A 22,081-nucleotide genomic window follows, 5' to 3' on the forward strand; every position below is an offset into this window, starting at 1 on the left:
TATTACATCCATGTTGATATTTTTTGTTATTTTTGTTCTAGTTTTTAAACAAGCACTTATGAAAACAAGTTTGAAGAGAACACATATAATATAGTTTTACTTTCTCCTCAGCATGACATTCAATGATTCTTGCACATAGAGAGAGGACCAAGTTCAGCAGGTATCATATGCTGTGGAGCCCTAAGGACTATATTAAGGGTATTATAGTGTGTAAACACACAGTGTCACTGATTGGGCCAAAGTAAAAATGTCAGCAGAGAAACAGAGTTTCTCCCAAGTGTCTCTTATCCATTTTTATAATTTTATTAGGTATAAAATCAAATGGTCTTTTTTCCTAGTAAGATCAAACTTTGACTGTTTCCACTAATTTATTGGGCACTTACCAACAACTGCTGGGCTTCAGGAGCTTAAATCCCTCTCAAACCTTTTTCAGTATACTTCAAATAAATACGCACCAATATTATGTGTACTAATAAAAAATAAGAAGAACATTAGTTCTCAGTCTGAGAGGCTGTGTTTTATTCTCCAATAATAACCGAGGCACGTAAAAATACATAAAATTAAAAAATTTAAAAAAAATCCCAAGAGACATCTCTGATATTCAAACATTTATTTTCCAGAATCATAATATATAAATAAAGAATTTATAATAAAGTTATTTGAATTAAAGCAAGACAAGCATCTAAAAATTACTAAAATCCTCTGTTGGTGCTTACATCTTTGTTTACTGCAATACAGTTTATACCTGAAAAGTGTATTCAATACTCTGTTATAATAGCTTGTACTTGTAGTGTGAGCTGTGATCAGCGCCTTTGAAATATTCCTTCGAAGAAATGTTTCAAATGTCTGACATGAAAAGCGAAACCATCTGCTTCTTTGTTTCTGAAAGCACGTGAAATTATCAGTGTGGGTAATTTTTACGAAACACGGCAGCTATGTAAAAAGGCACTGTTGCATTGAGGAATGAAAAGCAAGCACAAGAAAAGAAAAACATCATTAATTCACTGCTATTACAGTACATGTTAAATTGCTATATATATGACTCTGAAGTGCAGGCAACAATTTTCTAGGTCCATGTTGAGTGAACCAAACAGCTCAGCAAGGTGGGAAGAAAATGTATGATTCTTCTTTAAAGAAGCCAAAAATAATAAAGTAATATATCGTTTACTACACCTTGTTAAAATTCCCTCTGAGGTCTAAGCACCTCTAAACACAAAGCTCCTGTTTATTCCTGAAATGCAGAATCTGGGTCATTTCTCACCATCGATGATGACTTAGACCTCACAGGGCTATCAGTCTGCTTTCCTTTTCATCTTTATCATTCCTGAAACGAACCAACCACTAACAAGAATAAAAGCAACAATAAATTCATGCTACAAGTCTGATATAGCTCCACTGTTTCACAGTTCATTCATTGCCACGAGTATGTATTCATCCGCAGCTGAAAATAGACCCAAACAAATACGGTACTTACTCCCGCTAAAAAACAAACAAACATTTCATTAAAAAGAAAAGAAAAAAAAAACGACAGCAGTGATTCGGCGCTTTCTACGAACAAAACCGGACTTGTAAAGTATAGTTGTGGTTTATTTTAAAAGATATAAATTTTGAGTTTCGCTCAGACCGCTCCTGGTAATTAGCTTTTAAACAAGCTGAACATAATCGGTATGGCTGTTCTCCAGGTTGGCAATGCCGGCATGTGATGCTGCAGTAAGTAATCAGTTGTTATCAAACACGAGACTGAGTACGGGATGCATTGAACTTAAATTTAATAAGGCAGAGGCTTTAATATTGGGAACTGTGTGTTTATCAGTGTTTTTGTGCTGTACAGACATAAATCATGTGAGCACTGACCAACAGGTGCGGCTTCTCAAGAGTTATTTTGGCGCACAGCCAACACCAACAAAGGTCTAACCTTAAAATGATTTAGATGAATGAAAGGCTGGAGTTACAGCAGGACACATGAACACCATGTCAGGCACTGCACATCATGTAAACTGAATAACTGCACATAAATTTCAAAAATTCTTAAACTTCACATGCTGTGGAAATATCCTGACTTCCTGCCTTTCCTGTGATAGTTTCCAGTGAATAAGTGAAGGAGAATAGATGGAGTTTTTCAATACAGCTGAAATATAGCTAAAGTGGCAACTGATAAAACAGTTGCGTGCGCAAACCAATAACGCATTAAACTGAGGTGTTGTTTAAATTTTCATCCATTCATTTATTTTCTTAATCACTTATCAAAGTACACCTTCTACAGGTCACCACAAACTCACATTCAGAGCTACAGCCTTTTTTTATTTAGCACCAGTCATGTTTAAAAGTATTCACACCCCTGAAATTATCTGCCTTAAACCATAAAAGTGTCACGACACTCTGCTGTGCAGCTTTCGCTTAGTTTCACTGACACGGAAGGGCATTAAAGCGCTTCACGCCCCTGTTTACTCTGGATTAGGTATCAGTGATAAAAATGTGTGAGCGACAGGTCTGACTGTGCTGTTCACATTGCCATTAAAGTACACGGTGTTCAGTAATCTGTGGGTACTTTACGAAAAAACATGAAGTCCAAATGTGAAAAGCTTTTCTATGATTGTTAACATCAATGTGTATAGTGCAGTCTGCTGGCTTAATCCTCAGGCTATAACAAATTGTTGGTTTTGGTCTTTTAAGATGTCTTTATAATGTCATAAGTACAAAATAAAAACAACCCTGATCCATTAAAGGGGACCTATTCTGCTCATTTCTGGCTCCTTATTTTTATTCTTTTACTCTCCCAGAGTAGCTTTGCATGATTCACAATTCAAAATAATCCTCATTTATCTTAGTGGGCTTTTCTGCTGCCCCTCAGCTCATCCTCTGTCTCAAACCAGGTGTTTTAATTCCTCTCCTGGTAAGCCAACTTTCTACTGATTGGCTGGAAACTGAAGTGGGTGGGGCTTCTATGCTCAAAACCGCAACTCAGTTCTTGAGACTACTTTCAGGCTATCCCCTCTAACATCATACTTAAAGTAGAAATGGTGTTTCCCACAGAATAAAAATCTATTCTTGGTTTTGTTGAGAAAGAGGTGAAAGGACGCCGTCCTAAACTGATAAATAAATAATATCAATCACACTTTGAGATAGAGGTGGGCGATAGAAACGATATACGATAGAAACAATATAAATTTGGCCAACGATAGATGTAGGATGCAGCTGAGTTTTGGACCCAGATTACTCCGCGAAGCTCCTCACTACGGCAGCCGTAATGCTCTGACAATCCATCAAGCAGTGTGGCTTACCAAAGTTGTACTAAAACATTTTTAACAGATTTCTGCAGCCAAAATCGGTTCGAGGTCAGTAAGCACAACCAGAATTCATACATAAGGCACACTCTCGATTTTAAGTGTGCCTTATAGTGTGGAAAATACGTTATACAGAAGAAAAGAATATATCGTGATATACATAGTTACCGCACATGCTTCAAATTATATCGCGATATGAATTTTAGGCCATATTGCCCAGCCCTACTTTGAGACATTAAATACCGAGCCATCACCTGGCTCTCAAGAAAGTTCCTCATCCCACGGAGGAATGGTCTACAAAGAGGCGCCCACACAGAAAGCAGAGACTGAGAAATTGAGTGACGTCGAGCGACTTCTTGTGAAGTTTAACTTTGCGGTCAATGATTAAAGCAACTGCTGAGACAAGAGTGAGAATGCAGAATAGACTGATACGAGAGGTGATAGACGCAGTAGGTGGACAGAAGTGCTGAGCCACCTACACATTATACCTACAGGAGCTGCTAGATGCCGTGAAGCTCCTGGTGCACAGCTGTTGTGCTGATGTTAATGCCAGGGAGGTTTGGAGCTCGCAGTATATGCCTCAGCAACCAGCAACCCCATTCTGTAACTGTACGTGGTCACATGGCTGAGCTGCTGTGGTTCCTAAAGTTTTCCACTTTGCAATTATATCACCTAAACTTGACTGTGGAATAGTTAGGAAGGAATCTTGTTACAGGACAACTCTGGAGTGCACTGAGCTCATTCTTTCACAAATGTTTGTGAAAGCAGACTGCATGACTGGGTGCTTGATTTTATGCACCTGTGGCAAAGCAGGGCCCATAAACTCTACATTAGAGAGTTACCTAGGCAAACAGAGCGAATGTCCTCTAGTGACCAACTGTCGACTAGAGCTGCCCCTCGGGGCTGTGAAAGAGCTCCAGAGCAGAACTAGTACCAACCTCCTGTCAGAATAATGCTTTGACCAGCTTGCCTGTAGAGAAAGGACTAGAGCTAGCTGTTTAACAGCGATTGAAATGTCAAAATAAGAGTGAGGGGCTTGATAGTGATGTTAGATGGCTGTAAAAATAAAAAAAATAATTGCAACATATACCTGTGTTGCACACCCAAGTGAAGTCTAGGTGTGGGAAACACTGTTCGAAAGATCTGGATGAAACTCAAATCTTTTGGTCATTGGTTTCGGCTGTATTTAACAACTATTCACCACTGTAACATGACAGGAAATAGAAAAAAACATAACATGTCCCTCTTGATAAGGCCTCACTAGGTTGCTGCACCACAATGTTTCCCACTGATATTACTGCACCGTCCCCTTCCTTTCTGTTTCAAAGCTCAAGAGTATCTACTCTCTGTGTCTCTAAGCTCATCGTACACTAACACACCATTGAAAAAAAAAAAAAACTGTTCCAGCAAACAACTACTAAAGATTTGATTTCTCTAATGAGGGATTATGTACGTATCTTGGCTTATTAGAGTGATATACCTCATGTGTGATAGATTGTGTAGATAAAATCAGCAGCATTTGACAATAAACAGTACAATCACGTCGTGGTTTTTAAGTGCACATCTCTTGATGCAACCTTGGTCAAACAGTGCAAACTCTTCGTTAGGGATGGGTACCGGTAGGTTCTGACATAAACGGTAGTAACCAGACCGAAAAGCAGCGCACATTTCGGTGCTTTTTTTTCTGAGCTGTGATACACTTCTTCTCTGCGTGAGTAGCTTAACGTTGTTCGTGTGTAATTTACGTTGAGTAGGCTAACCACGTTATTACATTAATGCATGTAAGGTGAACTAGCAAACATCATCATAGCTACATGCGGCTGTCTTCTTGTTTGATGGCAGATACTCCCTTCACCCTGGCCAAAAAGGCTAAAATGACCAAAGAAAAAGTGGAAAACAGTTAAACATTTTTTTGGACAAAGTTTGTGTTTTTTTCCATTGTTTAAGCACTGCTTCCAGCCAAGAGTGATACCATATATGCCCTATAGCTGCAGAAAAGGCTAACATTGTTATCTTTTTACAAAAAAAACAGCTAAACATGAGAGGTTTTTGGACCAATTTTGTGTTCTCCATTCTTTAAGCACCGGTTTGAGCACCGTTTAAGCACCGGCACCGTTTCAAAAGTACCGGTTTGGCACCGGTATCGGATAAAACCTAAACGATACCCATCCCTACTCTTCGTACTATTTGTTCTGACTTTTATGGTGCTCCAGATGTTAGGATGTGTGGCATCTTTCAGAAAAATAAACCTCGACACATCTGACGCACCAGGCAAGCGGCCGCAAATATTAGGAATCATTTGCAGAACAGTCTGACCGAAGGTGTGACGTGTGCTAAAAGGTGACACACAGTGTAAGCAGGTTCAGACGCTGGTGATATACTCCGCCCCGTTAGCTGAGGCCTTGTCTTTATCTCCCTCTGTGGACACGCTGCTGTATTGGCAACCAGGAACGATGTCAATCGTGGGTGCCGCCGGGTCGGGAGCCGTGGGTGGCTTCACCTGATTCAGCGCCTTCCTCTCCTTTTTATCCAGCCAGCAAAACGACACCATAAGGAACACGGCGGATGAGGCAACAACGGCACTGCAGGCAAAAAAAACATGGAAATAGTGGCCCGTTCTGTCAACCAGGATTCCTGGAAATAAAGAAAACATCAACAGTGTCAGCATTTTGACTCATGATAGCTTCTCGTCAGAGACGTCCAGAAATCCTTGGCGGTTTTTCTTGGCTAAATCTGTTGTACTAATCTTGCTTCATAGTGCAGTCCTCATAAGCGCAAACCTGTGGAAAATCACTGACCCAGAGCTTACATTTGTCATCCCCAGGGCAACTGTGGCTACAACTGTAGCTTGACTCCACCAGTGTGTGAATGTGAGAGTGAATGAATAGTGGAATTGTAAAGCGCTTTGAGGGCCCCGAAAAGCGCTATATAAATGCAATCCATTATTATTATTATTATCATTATTATTATTATTATTATTATTATTATTATTAGAGGTCAGTGTGATATTTGTTCACAGGCAAGTTCTCTATTCAAATCAGCATAATATATTCTGACTCCACCAAAAAAAAAGAAGAAAAAAAAGACATCTTTTCAAACTGTGTTTATCTTCCATAACCGTGACCTCGGAAAATCCTTTTCCCCGTTATAATCAGCAGCACATCAGGTCAGATGTACAAGCAACATAATCCTGCCGTGACTTGTCTCTGTGGTTATGTCACTGTTCAGCTGGAGAAGCAGCCAGATAAACAGTCTAAGCATAACTGTCATCTGAGACGGAAGCAGCCCTGAGAGGGAGAGGAACCCTCTGCCCTTTTCTCACTCTGCTGCAGCTCGAGCTCGCTTCTCCACTGAGAAGAACAAACTGTTTTTCTCTCTGTGCTAAACGGCCTCAACACCCTGCAGTGCCGCCTCCTCCTTCATTTCAGCCGTTCACATAACACACATGTGAAAACATGTGCACTGAAGCGTATGCAATCACACATGAAGGCTTTACTTTTTTGTTTTTTTATAGGTTGAACCAGATAAAAGGAAAAGATGAGTATGGAGCAGGAATTTAGATGGAGCTGGATTAATATTGACTTGCTGGCTTTTAAACTGACTTATCTACAGCAACAAAGCTCTGCCACTGATCAATAGAGGTCAGTGCACTGTAACTTGATAAGAAACATGAGGATAGATGAAAAAAATAACCATAAAGAAACAACCTGGTGCAAAAAATGGATGAAAATTCACCAAAGACTCAAACTATCATGTTTTTGTCATATGTTTGAGTTTGCGTTCTTTTGGCCTCCACTTTTATTTTGAAAGTATTTCTGCCACGAGATTAACTAATTAGAGAGACGAGTTTTCAGTACAGTGCTCTTTTAGCCTGGCTTGATCTTAAGCTGAACTGTTAACCTGGTCTGGAGTTGTGGTTTAAAATCATCGGCAAACTACGAATCACTAATGCTTTTCCGCAGCATCACGCACCTGTGTGAGTGGAGCACCTGTGCTACCCATCATATATTTTATATTTTTTACAGATCTTCATTATCTGATCATTTCTCTGACTGAAGTAGGCGGCGCTGAATCTGTCCGTTTAGTGAAAGAAAACAGCTAAATGATGCCTGAATTACAAACTTTTATGTGAATATAGAGTGAAGCAGTCGGCATGATAATCGCTCATTCTTACGGGAGTTTTATTTTTTGTCAAATCAGCTTCTGCCAGGAAAGCCTGGCTATGTTGAATTTGCTTCACCCCTCAGATCGGGGTTTGATGATGTTTCTGTGGCGTTTCTGGTTCTTGTGTCTGGTTTCTCCACCTTTTCTAATCTGAGTGTGCTTATCTAATCTTATGTTTACCTTTGTTAGAGTTTCTCTTTATGCTTCTGCCGTTACCCAGCTTCATTGTCATTTCACATTTGGATTGTTTCCATGCCTGTATTGAGCAACACATTTACTTCATCAAACGCACCTTTTGTTGTTACACCTGCCCTGTCTGAACTATGATACTGGTTACCTGGGAATAACTGAGCCTGCTTAACCTCCTAGGACCTGGCGTCCACATATGTGGACATCACATTTTGGGTTATTTAGACCAAAATACTCTATTTTGCTGTACAAGGGCCTGATATCCACTTACGAGGACATTATACTGCTACTGTTCTATCAAAATTTTAAATTTTAGCCATATGTGGCTCTTTTTTTTCATAAACACAAAAATAAGGTAAAAAAAAAAAAAAAATCTGGTAATTCTTTGTTTTTACATTCATCAGACCCCAATATGCCAAAATATCAAAGAGAAATTAAAAATGCATGCCGTGGAAGAGTTCGGGTCTTAGGAGGTTAAGACCAACTGATTTTTATGTCACATTTTCCAGACAGACCAGATTCAGATTTCGTCATGTGTTGCATCTAACCATAACAGTTTCATTTTTAATTTCAAAAGGAAGGTCACATTTAGGCCACTGTTGAGCGGCCCACTGTTGATTGGTCAGTTTTAGAAAGATATGTTTGATTTTGTAGCCTGTTGGTCTTTTTTTTTTTTTCTCGAAATCCATTTTAAACTAAGCAATAACTTTAAGTGACGTGAAGTCCTGAGAAAGGCCAAAGTGGGTATGAAAGGACTTTTAAGTCACTGAAGATAAACTTCTATAGAAAGTATTTTCCCCTTTTTTGGCAACTTGTAAACAGTCATGCATTTTTGGCATTGCTCCATCACTCAGACTCTTACTGGTAAAGGTCTCAAGTTGTTATGAGGCTCCAGCAGCCAAACAAAAAGGTGTCAGAGTCCTTCCTTTTGTTTGTCTGGAATATATACTACACAAAGTTCACAGTAACACAAAGAGGAAATACTTTCTGTCTACCTGAGACCATAAATTAGCTTCAGTCTGAAGGTTTAATTGTATTAACAGGGCTTTGGATTTTCTCCCCATCCCTTATACTATGGTGCTCTTAGATGGAATCTCCTTAGGGCCAGTATAAACCTGAGCAAACCTGTTCCAGAGTTCATGAGGTTGCCTTGAAGTCCCTGAAAAAATTTAAGCCAATCCTTTAAGCAGCTCTTTAGCTGTTCCCCCAGTCCCATACATCATGCAAAATCTAAGCCAGTGATGCAGAAAACATGAAGAGAGACTACAGGCAAAAATTATTTTGCATATTTATACCTCCAGGGTTTTTACTGGCTTTATGGTTATGGTTTCATGGGATAAAAAAGTGTGACCTACATTCTCTTCACATCTCTCACTCATGATAATATCTATATTTCCTTTACCTGCCAGTGGAGGCCCAATGAGCAGCGTGACACTCTCCATGACAGCAAGGAGGCCAAGGGCTGAGGGAAAGCAGCTCATCTCCACTACATCCATGAGGACAGTAAACATCAGGGAGCCCACCACGCTCATGGAAAGCCCGTAGATCACCACGTAAGCCAGCAGTACATGGAAGCTGGGCCCGATGCAGCAGATGCTGTTACTGAGCCCATTGACAAGCAAAGCTGCAGAAAACACGTAAACGTGTCGCCCTTTGAACCATGGCATGTTAAAGACGATGCCAAACGGTGGCCGCACCACGATGTTGACGATCCCCAGGATGGACAGCAGGTACGCAGCCTGACTCGGCTCCATGTCATTTGCTGTGGCGTAGGGAACCAGATACACCAGAGGTACCACAAACCCGAGCATCGTCCACGTGATGCCGATGGAGTACACGCGGTAGCGCAAGTTATTGCAGAACTGATTGAAGGCCATGTGTTTGCTCAGGAAAGCTAACATGGAGCTCCAAATCGTCCTCACCCTCCCTTTTTTCTTGCTCTCACTATTCTCATCTGGCGGAGGAGGTCCGTGGTTCATCAGCGGCTGGCCACGATGCCTTTTGGGCTGGAGGGGCCTCATCACAGCTCCACACACACAGCAGTTCAGCAGGACGGCCCCCAGAATGAGAAAACTTCCTCTCCAACCGTACTCTGTATGGAGGTAGTTTCCCAGGACAGGCAGAGCGCACAGTCCCAAGGCGGTGCCCGTGGAGGACATGGCGTTGGCAAATACACGGCGACGCACAAAGTAGTGTCCCAGGATTGTCACAGCTGGTTGGAAGCTGAAGCAGAAACCAAGACCTGAAACAATGAAAGATGAGTGACATTTTTATTATCAGCGATAGTGCTAATGGATTATAAAGTATAAATGTAGAAAAGTTCTATTATGTTTAATCTATCCTGAGTAACACTAAATGTTTTTTGCTAATGCTTTTATTTTTATTCTATTATTTTTATTATTTATTATTCTAAATTTGTCAGACCTCCCTTCAAGGTAACCTCCTTGTGCACCTCTGGACAACAGCTGGTAGAAGTCATGTACTGACCATTGTGAGACCATGTGCGGTGATTTAACTGCAAACCTCAAACTAAAACATTTAGCTTTCATTTTTAGGATTAGGGCACGTGATGAGAACTTATACTCCAGCTATGACAAAGCTTGAAGTGTAGTTCATTAGGACAGAAACATGACCAGGAAACATGGTTACATGAGCAACCTCGGTTCTATGAAACCATATTCCACTATGGAAAGCATGTTTTATCTTAGACCATTTATTTAGTTTAAGACAAATACTTTCAGAGATGGTCCACCAACCTCTTATATCATATTCTGGCCCCAGACAAGTCACTCAACATCTGTGCTACTATACAGATCTGACTTACTGCGAATTCGTCCACTCCCAGAAAATTAAATCATGATGAAAGGTTTATATTTTGAAACACTTGCAGATGCATAAGTCCAAGAGGAAAGACATGGAAGTAGTCCAGAGGTACCTTGGGTAAGGCTTCTCCTTTTATGCAGGGAGTACCAATGATAACATTTTAAAAAAATAAGATAAAGCAGTAAAATTTTTGTATCTGTATCTTTATGAGTTTACCACAAAAATGAACAGCCACAACTATGGAAATTAGACCAAGGCTGTTATGAAGTGAAATTAGAGTTTTAACTTCTTTTGAATGTCTGTATGTCAAATTTAAGTGATATAAAAGATGTAATGATGCATTTACAGTTGTCCAAAATCTGTCTGCTTTGGTCTACAACAACCAAACAAATATTCGGCACAGCTGAACTCTCCCTGTGCCTGCCCTTTGATGCTCGGCAGGTAGCTGTGTGTACCCATGGCAATGAAATGTGTGCTGGGATAATAAATCTACTGAGTGCTTGCTGACCTGTAATGACCCCGGCGGTGATGTAAAGCTCAGTGATTGACTGGGTAAATGAGCTGGCAGCCATTCCAAGCCCGCTCAGGACCCCTCCCAACATGATTGTCGCTCGGCAGCCAAGTTTCTCCACCAACATGCTACAAAAGGGACCTGTGGATCAAATTTAATGCTCTTAGTTTAATACCAGAACCCGAGTGGGCAAAGGCCTTAATCCTCCAGCACATTTCACATAACTTGTAATCTGCACCGACTGGATGACCTTCAAAAGAACCGAACATATGACTGAAAATATGTCTGCTCATTCATTTACACTGTGCACAAGATGACACATCTGTTTCTTACTCACCTGCCTGCCAGTGAGATTAGATTTCATCTTACACTACCTTTTGTGTGTAGATTTCTCAATCTCTAACACATCATCCTGACTCACCTGCCTGCCATGAAAAAAATCTCACTGTGTATACTTGAAAGCTTGAGCAAATACAGCAGTGTACACTGTTTAAAGGTCAGGGGTGTCAAATTTAACACGGCCTATCTCTGTTGTTAAACAGCAGATCTGCTAGATATTAATGGGGGAAAATCACTGAACTAACATGTTTAAAACTTCAGTTTTTGCGCCATTAAAAAAAACATTTAATCACGCTATTCTTTATCAGAATCTTTTAGACTGTGTTTATTCTAAAGTTACAGTTTTAATAACTCATGAATCACTTCTTAAGCTCACAAATCAGGCCTGGGACAAGGCTCCCTCATGCAATTTACTGGAGATAAACCTAAGCCTGTCCAATTAGCTCTGAGCCTCTAAAAAAAGCTAAAAGTCTGCACAAGTCACATCTTGACTGTTTGAATAGAAATGGATGCGAAAAAACAAAACAACTATTATTGTGTACATCTTAGACCAAAACATACATTTACCTCTGGTTTGTTCAGAGCAGCATTAAAGGATGAGTCTGACATTACTGCATAACATCCTCATCGTAAACCTTAAAAAATAAACTTGAAGTGCTGCTGTGTTAAAGCTTTCCCAAGCCCATATTTTTCTGATGTGTATCAAATGGCATTTTTATGCTCTAGTTCTGCTTTTACATTTCATAAATAACATAAAAGCTAATTTCCTCTTCATCAAAAGCTCCTGTATTGTTGATCTCGTTGTTATCGGTCAATCTAATATTGCCACATACAACAATTATCACTATCTGTATGGGTTTTTTAAAGATTCATTATAAATCCCGATTATTTTGACTAGCTTATATATTATGTTCATTTTACTATCCCCCCGTGAAAGGGATGTTACGTTCTGTGTCTGCGTTTTGTTCAATGCATGTCGCCTGTTCATACTTAACAGTCATCGTGATGTAATGTTGTTCGAGTAAACAGTAAACGTGTGAGGACTTTAAATGGCCCTTATGAAGGGTTTTTGCTAATAGTGTGCTGTATTTTCAGAAAATGGAAGGAAGAAGTTTGAAGGAGAGGAACTTAAGTTGCATAGGAGTGCACTTAAACAGGCAGTTACCAGTTGTTCAGGTGTTGTAGGCCACAGGCTGCTTCTGATCAAACGCTCGCATATAATTGCATTTTATACTGAATGTGTGAACTCTTCCCTCATCTCAAATAAAAACTATGATGCTTATTACTTTTTTTTGATAAATGTTGTTGAAATTTATTTGGGAGTGAAGAAATTGTAAAGAGGAGGAACTTTATCCAACCATTGCGATAACACTGAGATAAACCATGGGCTGATTTCCACTATCTTTTTATTCTAGCATTTTAAATATTGACAGTTCAAAACTTATAAGACAGATAAGAAGTTGCACTATGTGCACCCGCTCATCACATAAAACTTATTTCTAATCTTTCTAATGAAGAAAGGACTCTTGGACATAGATAAAGGACCATAATCCTTCCAACTTGTGTTTCCAGGGGTTAAATCTCCAAACTAATCTCCGTTTTTGGATGGATTTAAAAGGAAGCCAACAGAATAAGAATAATTGTGTGACGCCTTCTTGTCATAAATCTACAATCTGCGGATATGAAGATGATGAAGATATGAAGATCAGAAATAAAAAAAGTGCTATAATTTGGTCCCTGATTTTAGTCTCTGTCTCTCAGTTTTGGCCCCTGTGGATGGATTCCTCCACCTAACAGCTGTGGGTTAATTTGCTTTATACCCGATCCATCTGTATACAGGATTAAGGATGATATATACAGACTTCTATAGTTTTACAATGTCATACTCATAGTAAATCTACTTTGGATGGATACAACATTATGGCTTATTACCAACATCCCTATGGAGAATATAACTGAGATTTATACTTCTAGTACCTCGCTGTTGAGTTTTTGTTGGACCTCTCTGACCCGTTTGGCCTGGGGGTGCGAAAAGAGAATGTAAAATGTGGGTGATGTCACCGTGGCTATATTCATAATTTATATACAGTACATTTTATTCTTGGTAACCAGTGTCTATCATGACCCTACACAGTACAGAGAGGATCACGGTAAATAATAAGTCAACAGTAATATCTTCTGAAAGTCAGGAAACATTAGACCTTAGATAATCATGCCAGACTAAGTACGTCAGTTTAGTTTTGTTTAACTGCTATTAAAAGTGACAATTTATTGCTAAATCAGCTATTTTAAACTAATCTAATAAATCTGAAAGTTTTGATTTATGATAGGATGAGCTTCTTTTGAGTTTTACTTTTCATCAGCACAGGAATGAAGACTTCAGAAGGAAAATAGCCACTCTAAGGTTTGCATTATTTCTTCTGTCAATGAAACACTTGAGGCTGTGGGAAATGACAGGACTGCAGCTTCTCATGGAATAACCTTTAAATCAACATCACACAGCAAGACGGGTTAAAGCATCCTCAGTTTCTCTCGCTATCTGGTTTCATACTTTCCCTGAACAATAACAGCAACTGCAAACTAAAAACTACCCTCAGGCCAGGGGGCATTAAAGGGCAACTTCAGTAGTATGGTAAATTCTAGTTATTATTCTCTTAAATTACACCAAAATGAGTAAATTAGGCTTGGAAAAACTTGGGTCTGGTTTATTTCCTGGTCTTCTAGCTTTACCTCCTGCATGAAGCGCTGACGTCATGATGGAGGGCACCCAGGAGGTTTCGCTGTTGGTTGCGTGGAACTCATTCTGCAAGTCAGTGTAGAAGATTCCCACGCAGGAGGGAAATGCCAGTGTCAAAGCCAGGACAAGTATAGTGGCAACCAGCACCATCCAGCCCCAGCCGCCATCTGGAGCTTCGACTGCTCCTGTTACAGCCACGGATACTCGGCGCCCTCCTTCCTGTCCCCTCTCCTCCAATTCACAATCATCAGCCTCCTGGATTTTCTCATGGTCCATACCATTGGCCTGCTGGAAGACCTTGGAGGCCTCCGAGTGGAGGATGCGATCACTCGTCCCGCTGATTCCATTTCTCTGAGTCATTTTCTGCTTGGCAGTTCAGGCAAGGCTCCTGTGTTAGTTCTGGAGGGTGTGTGATTGCACTTGCTGTCCATGTCACTGAAACTGCTGTAACCTTTATAGACCCTATAATCAAAAAAAGCAAACAACATGTCAGGTATAATTGTGAGTGGTTTTCATTAGAAGTAATGTTAAACTTTGGCACTAGTTGGACTATCTAAATAACCGACAGACATACTGTGCTGATCTCCATGTGATTTAAACCAGAGCCCAACTGATACATAATTTTCAATCTCGATACCTATATTTGGTGTTTTATAAATCTGATACTTGTATTTTTTTTATCTTACTAAAATAATGCGATAATGCATTTAAAAATCAATTAATTTTACAATCACAACAAGTTGTGGATTACACCTTTATGTTTAGCCTAAATTGACTCGGCTGATTTCTTAAACACCTTAACAGGGAGATGCTCATATTTCTTACTTTTAAATTTTTCATTTATCAGGCAACAAATAAAAATTATTTGCCGATACAGATTTATTGGTGTCCAAAATATCTATTAGGCTATGATTTAAATGATTTTAGCAAACAGCACCTTTTACACCTTGCTAACTAAGCTAGCTAACATTATCTGATAACTTCAGCACTCCACCCTAGAGCTCAATTTTGGTCACTTTGGTTAATAACAAAAAAAACAATAAAAATGCTGTAGTCCACACTTTATAGTGGCTCCAACCATGTTTTAAACAAAGTCTTAAGAGTTTAAAGTGAAATGACAGGAGAGATTAAGAAATATAGCATTTATGTTCACCTCAGGATAAAGTCCAAGCAATATTACTACATGTTAGCATGCTAACAAGCTAAACAAAAAAGAAAACATTCAAACATTAAACAGGTCTAATATTGAATATCATTCAGCAAAATGCTATACTGTACTATACTTAAGATATAACAAAGCTATTTAATTAAATGACAAGTCAAAACCTGAAACAGTAGTCAAAATAAATAAATGAAGGTGTCTTGTTTGTTAATAGCCTCTCAGCTAAAAAGCTAAGCATCTTTATTGAGTTTGTTCTAACAAGCTAACCCTCTTTGTTATGTTTGTATTAGCATGCTGACGAGCATCCTAGCAAGCTAAGGTGCTTCTTTCAGTTGGTGGTTTAAACATACTGAATTTAATTAATAGCCCTATTATCATGGTAACCACCATGCTAGCAAGCTAAGCAGCTTTCATTAAGATCCCTTTATAAAGTTAAACTTCATTACAGGACACATGGGCATGTTTACAAACATCAAACAAACAAATTTAGCCTTGGTAAAGTTTTAACAAAGGGTTTTGAGCTTGTTCATCGCATTTTAACTGAACACTGTTCCAGAGGTTTTAAAGTTCAGCCAAGTCATCTTTATTTCTAAAGCAGCAACACTGACCAAAGTGGGGAACATAGAAATAAAAATACATGAGAATAGAAAAGAAAATATTAAAAACAGAATTAAAATACCAACACAAAATAAAAACAAAATGCCAATTAAATCTCATCAATATAGGTGCTTTTAAAACTTAATTGAACCGATATTTACCTCAAACAATTGTTGAAAAAGGTATGGAGCCCCGCAGGGGACATGGGAGAAAAAAAAAAATTAAGACGCAAAAGTTTTGCGAGATCTCGCAAAACAAACTCGGGATCTCGCAAAACTTTTGCAAGATTTCGCAAAAGTTTCATACATCTCCGAAAACGTCGGAGCACTTTTGCAAATATGTGATGTCTTGTAAACCGAGCAGATATCTGACGTTTACACAACTACATTCACGCCTCAAAATATCTTAAAAGTGTATTTTGTGACCCAGAAAGAGTAATATTACAACTAAGTAGCTGCCGCCATTGTTGGAATTCAAAAAGTTTTGCGAGATCTTTTGCGAGATCCCGAGTTTGTTTTGCGAGATCTCGCAAAAGTCCGTCTTAATTTTTTTTTTCTCCCATGTCCTCTGCAGGGCTCCGTAAAAAGGTAAACTGTCTGCTGTAATTTTACTCACTTTGCTCTGACCCTAAAGGACTCACAAAATGCCAGCAGAGCCAAGGTTATAAACACAAGGAAATCAGACAATGACTCTTTATTAAAACAGGTAATCAGTTACGGAAAACCAGGGGAATGTCCGAGTTATAATAACCTCACTGGCTGGAATCAAGGTTTGTACATCCTGAAATAAAGGAAATTAAACTTGGCAACGCATACCAGCCGACAGACGGGTGACTGTTGTGTTGCCACAATCATTAGGAATGATTTAGCTGCAGTCATGAATCATCCCATGATTTCTCCTGTGTGCAGAATGAAAGCCCCCACGGGACTACAGCGTCTACATTTCCAGTTAAAGGCTTTCACTTATCAGCATTTCAAAATAAGTTTAGACTGTGAGCGCACTGACAAAAGAAGGGTCAAAAAGGTTGAGGGACAAACGTGGCGTGGAAAGGGAGACTTAAGTTTACACTAACATGAACTCACGCAAACCTTTGAATGAATAGCCCTATTTTACTGTAAGTACCCTAGCAAAACATTTCCCAAAGATACAATTTCCAGTTGTGTCAACTACAAAGCAGAGAAATATCTTCACGGATTGTATTCCCAACTCACGTGGACACAATTTTGCACCTTTACAGTACTGCAACTATAACTTTAAGTTTTAAGTGGATGTTGTTACCTAAAGGCAGGGGTGTCAATCATTAACTAAAATGAGTTTGACATCCCTGCATCAACGGCATCGAAAGTCATCACCCTCTGGTTCCACTCGCTTTAATAAGCCATGATAACTAGCCTAACCACCAGTGTGCTATGCAAACAGAAATTTGCACATTACAACCACTTACCATTGAAGCTGGTAACTAGGGGTGGGTTTTGGTAATCGATTTATCGATTAAAATCGATTCTGGCTTGGATAACATGATATTGATTCATTAAATCCTGAATCGATTTTTTAATATAAATTTATTTTGCCCAAAATGCCAGAATCTCAGGTGAAACCTAACAAAATTTCAACAACCACCAATCAGCTAAAACAGTAAATGAGAGCAGGAACTGCACAAAGACGTAAACACAAAGCGCAGATCTGCAGATCAGAATCAGTGAGATGTCGCCTTTCTCACCCGACGGCAGGGACACGGTCGAGGCTGAAAGCCGACAGCTCGCCGATTCTGATGTTTTGGCGGCTCCGCGCTTTGTGTTTACGTCATTTTTTCGCTGATTCTAAAGCTGTTAGTTTTATCTCTCTCCAAACAATACTGACTGAACCAAATTCAAATTCAAATTTTATTTGTCACACACACACAACCATACACAGTATGACATGGGGGTGAAATGCTTGTAGCTGTACAATGCCCGACCATTAAATGACAGAAGAAAAGTTCTACAATATTTACAATTTACTACAAAAATTTACAAATTAACTTAGGAACCAGCAGCAAAAGAAGATCCAAACTACGCTTCACATAAACATCGTCATGAATTCACTCTGACTTTTGCTGTTTTGCTTCTACCACGATAAAAATCACACTTTATGCACAGCTCTCCCTCTCTCTCTCTCACACACACAGTACACTTCAAGAACAGTTTCCCGTCTAAAAATCTGTTTTCTGCATTATTTGCTTGCTTGTTACGCACAAGTCTACCGTAATTTACAGCGCTGTCGGCCGCTGTTTTTTTCCCTTTTACTTACTTCCGAAAAGAAAACCTAATTTCTGCTGTTCAATGGGCTACTGAACAAATTTAAACTTTTTAAAATTATGCAAAATGCTTAGCAGTGTCTCTGATAAAACCTCTGTAACTTCAGAGGTAATGTTCATAAGTTGATTAATGTGTTTCTTTCGTTTTTGATGTACTGCAGAATATTTTTTATAAAATCCCAGGCAAAGAAAATCACCTTCATGTTTTTCTGTGTTTTATCTTCAGCTGCTTTGACACAAAGGCATGTGCTGTGATGCTCACACCTTTGATAAAGTCTTACGAGTGTCAGCTTCCTTTTTATAGATACAAAAATATGCAAATGTACTGATCTGAATTGTAACATTTCTGACTGTCTGAGGCAAAATTTCCCAGATTTAAATCGAATCATTTGAATCGAATCGTGGATCAAATCGATTCGGGACCTTGTGAATCGGAATTGAATCGATTCTAGAAATCAGTGACGATACCGAGCCCTACTGGTAACCCTGATCAGCTTGTTATAATGCCCAGACCACCCACCTAAGCATTATTCCAGACCTTGCACCTGTTAAGAATAACATTAAATGTTGCTTAGCCACCTTCTGTGAAGGTAAAGACTAAAGGGTTTGTTGAGACCCTTCTAACCCCTTCACATAACTGTAAAACAACAGGACATTATACACTCATACAACAACTCAATCACAAGCCAGTAAAAGGTTTATTCTCCTTTGTCACTCTAATGTGGACAATGTTTTAAAAAGTGAACATTTTGTTTTATTCGGTGACACCTGAAATGTTTTTTCCATTGGGTAAATGATCACTTTGAAAGAAAGAATTGTAGCAAAATAGCTAAACTTAGCTGTATTCACATTACAGCTAAGTTACAATGTTCAATTAATGTTACAATGGTCCATTAATGTAGATATCTAATCTGCCAATCAGTTGACAGATATGCAATGCATTAACAGTGTGTTTCTGGATAAGTCAGAAAATTTTAGTGGAGCATGCCCTTCACTCGAATTTTCCACTAGTAAAGAGACCAGCAGACCAACATATAGTTAGCACACATAGTTAGCATTCCAAGATGGCGGCACTGAACGTAAACAGTGTAAACCGTGCCAAAACTGTTAACTCTGAATCTGTACAGCCATTGTTGTGTATTTTTGACTTACTAAGCCATATGCAGAGCACTGACCAGGCTCTATCTGTGAATTTGATTTTTACGTGCAAAAAAATAAGTATTATGCTATAAGTTTCCTGAACCTTGGGAGTGGCGTCACTCCCAAGTTCCAATATCCAAGTTCCGAGGTATCTGGAATGTGGCAATAGGCATGTAGATAAGGTCAAGACAAACCACTGAAGTTCAAACTGGGCATCAGAATGGCGAAGAAAGGTGATTTATGTGCTGGGATTTTCAAGAGGACCATCTGCACGTTTACAGATAATTATCCCAAAAAGAGAAAATAGCCAGTGAGTGGTACTTCTCTGGGAGAATTTGCCCTGTTGTCACGCTTGCTAGGGAAGAAAGTGAGGCTCAGTTTGAGATCTCAAACTGGTTTCTTGAACATTACAAGGACTTTACTGTACCATGACGTCCCCATTGTCCCCAGATCTCAATTGGAAAACGCACCTTGGGATGTGGTGAAACAGGAAAGTTGCATCACAGAGCCGACAAATCTGCAGCGACGGTGTGATGCTATCGAGTCAACATGAACTAACATCTCTGAGGAATGTTTGCAGCACCTTGTCAAATCTCGTGTCTGAGGATAAAACGGGTTTAATAACAACTATTACTGATAAAGTTGCCACTGATTTACCTTAGTCAAAAATAACTTTGGTGGTAGCTTTCTGACTTCTCGACTATAACAAAACCTTAAACTAAATAACTGACTCTGACAGTTAGACATTTGATTTATTGTTAATATCACTTTCAGGGTTAGCACACAGCGGTTCCTTTTTTTTAACCCAGGAAGCTACATCGCTCTTTTAGAGTTCAGTACTATTGTACTTTGGTTTTAGCTCTGTGACGCGGAGCTAAAAGTTAGGCATGCTTTGAACAACTATGCAAAACCGGCGTCTATGCAGCTTTTGTTTGAGTAGTGAAGTCACCCACAGGGAAATTCAGAGCTTCTGTCACTTAATTTATGATGAAAATGTATGTCAAGAAAAACAAAAATCAGACCCCAGGGAACAATTTAACACACATATGTTGTTGTTTGTTTTTATTATGAGGGAGACATGCTTCAGCTCCTTACATCTCCTCCTGTGTTTTCCCCTATAAAGTGTACATGTCTCTCTTTCTGAGTGGGTGAAAATGAAAGGTCTGACATCCTGTTTCCCCATTTTCATTCTTTGCACACTGCACAGCTGCCTGCAGATACTCTACACATCTCATGACTGTAGCTGGAGGTGTCTGAAAGGAGGGGAAGCAAATATTAGGAGAATAATCTGGAGTTTTTTCCCTTTTTTTGAGCAGCTGATCTTTCATGTGGGACAGCCCACGGAGAGGATGGCAGCGCTTCCTAACTGTCACTCAGTGCATTTAATATTAACGTATCTCTGTATATATACTCATCAGACTCAAATTGAATTTCCCCTTGCTCCACATTTCATCTGCATTAAAATGCGTTCTTCCCCCCGACACACACACACATTCACCCACGTGGCAGCTCGTCATTTTTCGTCTTATTTATGGCAGGAAAGCATTTCTAAAGCATATCTAGAGCTCAGACCCCATCGAAATGGCTCAAATGTTCCTTTAATATGCTTTGTTCCCTTCTGTGTAACAGACAGGCGAATATTCCTAACATCCAGCACTTTCGCAGCAAGGAGGAAGCGATTTAAACATCAGCCTCTCCCGTGAATTTCTACACAAACATAAAAGCCGTTACTCGCCTTGTTTTTGAGCCGATTCTGGTCGTCCGTGTCCGGGTTTTTACGGCAGCTCCACGGGCGCCGTCTCTCCACGGTGACTGTCGGAGGAGCAGCAGCAGTCCGCGGGTGTGCTCGTCACGGAGATCCTCAGTCCGTGGGCGGAGACAGCAGCAGGGTGGGATGCGAGCTGCGCAGGCCCCAGCTGCTACACCGATGTTTCTGTGTTTGTGCCAAAGTGATATCTGGTGTTTCTATGTGTAATGTGTGTCTTTATTTATATTGTTAATAGACTTTAGTGAACAGGGTTTACAAAGGGGCTATATCTACAATAAAGAAGTTACCTGTTTTGGAATTATCTACATGACCGCGTTATTGTACCCAAATTATAATCAATTTAGTCCATGTTTGGACACTTAAAATATCTTCATAGAACGATTGTTATATTTGTTATATTTCTGCTACCCTCGTGGCCTCACACTTAAAGGGGGGGGGGGGGGGGGGGGGGGGGTTAATGTCAGTGAGATTTTTAAAATGGATAAATAAAGAAGTCAGTTTGCCAAAAACGGTGTGGCTTCTACCTGTCTCAGGGGATTTGCTGATTTCACGTATGAGGGCTATATTAGACATATATTTCACATATTACAGGCCAAAGGGTGATTTATAGCAGTTTAAAAACCAGAAATCACTTTTTTTTTTGGCAAATGATCATCTTTTGGCACAGGAGATTGCTTACTCTGGCTGTGCTGCACCTTACTTATGACGTTCTGTTTACTTTTTAAACCTTAAAAATTCTAACTGCACTACATCACCTAACTCTGGTTAATGCAATTGTATCACACCTTTTGCTCTTGCACGAATTGCTGATAATTGAAACATCCTTCAATGTTGAGCTCGAAGAGTTTTCTTCTTCTTTGGCCATGTTCTCTCAATAATGCACACCTTTTGTTTGTTGCTTACTTTTCCCGTTTCTTTTATTGACAGCAACACCGGAGGGAAAACCATACATTCATTTTTAGCAGTTCGCGCTTCACAACATACGGAACAGGAAGTGATGTCACCTATAATCACCAAAATAAAATCATTTCCAAAATAAAATGACAATGAGAAAACATCTTTCACAACATA

The 22,081-nt window shown here is 39.5% G+C and overlaps 1 protein-coding gene across 2 annotated transcripts; it reads right to left on the reverse strand.

Annotated features, from left to right (window-relative positions):
* Positions 1-595: 595 nt before the first annotated feature.
* On the reverse strand, positions 596-21,146 carry slc16a5a (solute carrier family 16 member 5a). 2 transcript variants are annotated; one of them, XM_085417052.1, is made up of 5 exons: positions 20,978-21,124; positions 14,041-14,509; positions 10,969-11,112; positions 9,040-9,879; positions 596-5,918 (listed from the first exon to the last, which is right to left on the reverse strand). In XM_085417052.1, exons 2-5 carry the CDS (start codon positions 14,405-14,407, stop codon positions 5,647-5,649), a joined length of 1,623 nt encoding a protein of 540 aa, XP_085273178.1. In that variant the 5' UTR covers positions 14,408-14,509; positions 20,978-21,124; the 3' UTR covers positions 596-5,646. The 2 variants fall into 2 exon arrangements, with proteins under 2 accessions (XP_085273178.1, XP_085273180.1); XM_085417054.1 differs by having other exon boundaries at positions 5,646-5,866; positions 20,978-21,146.
* Between the last annotated feature and the right edge of the window lie 935 nt (positions 21,147-22,081).

Source organism: Rhamphochromis longiceps, linkage group LG8, assembly GCF_057381845.1.
Source record: "Rhamphochromis longiceps isolate RC_006_pf linkage group LG8, R_longiceps_female_GT1.1, whole genome shotgun sequence".
Lineage (NCBI taxonomy): Eukaryota > Metazoa > Chordata > Actinopteri > Cichliformes > Cichlidae > Rhamphochromis > Rhamphochromis longiceps.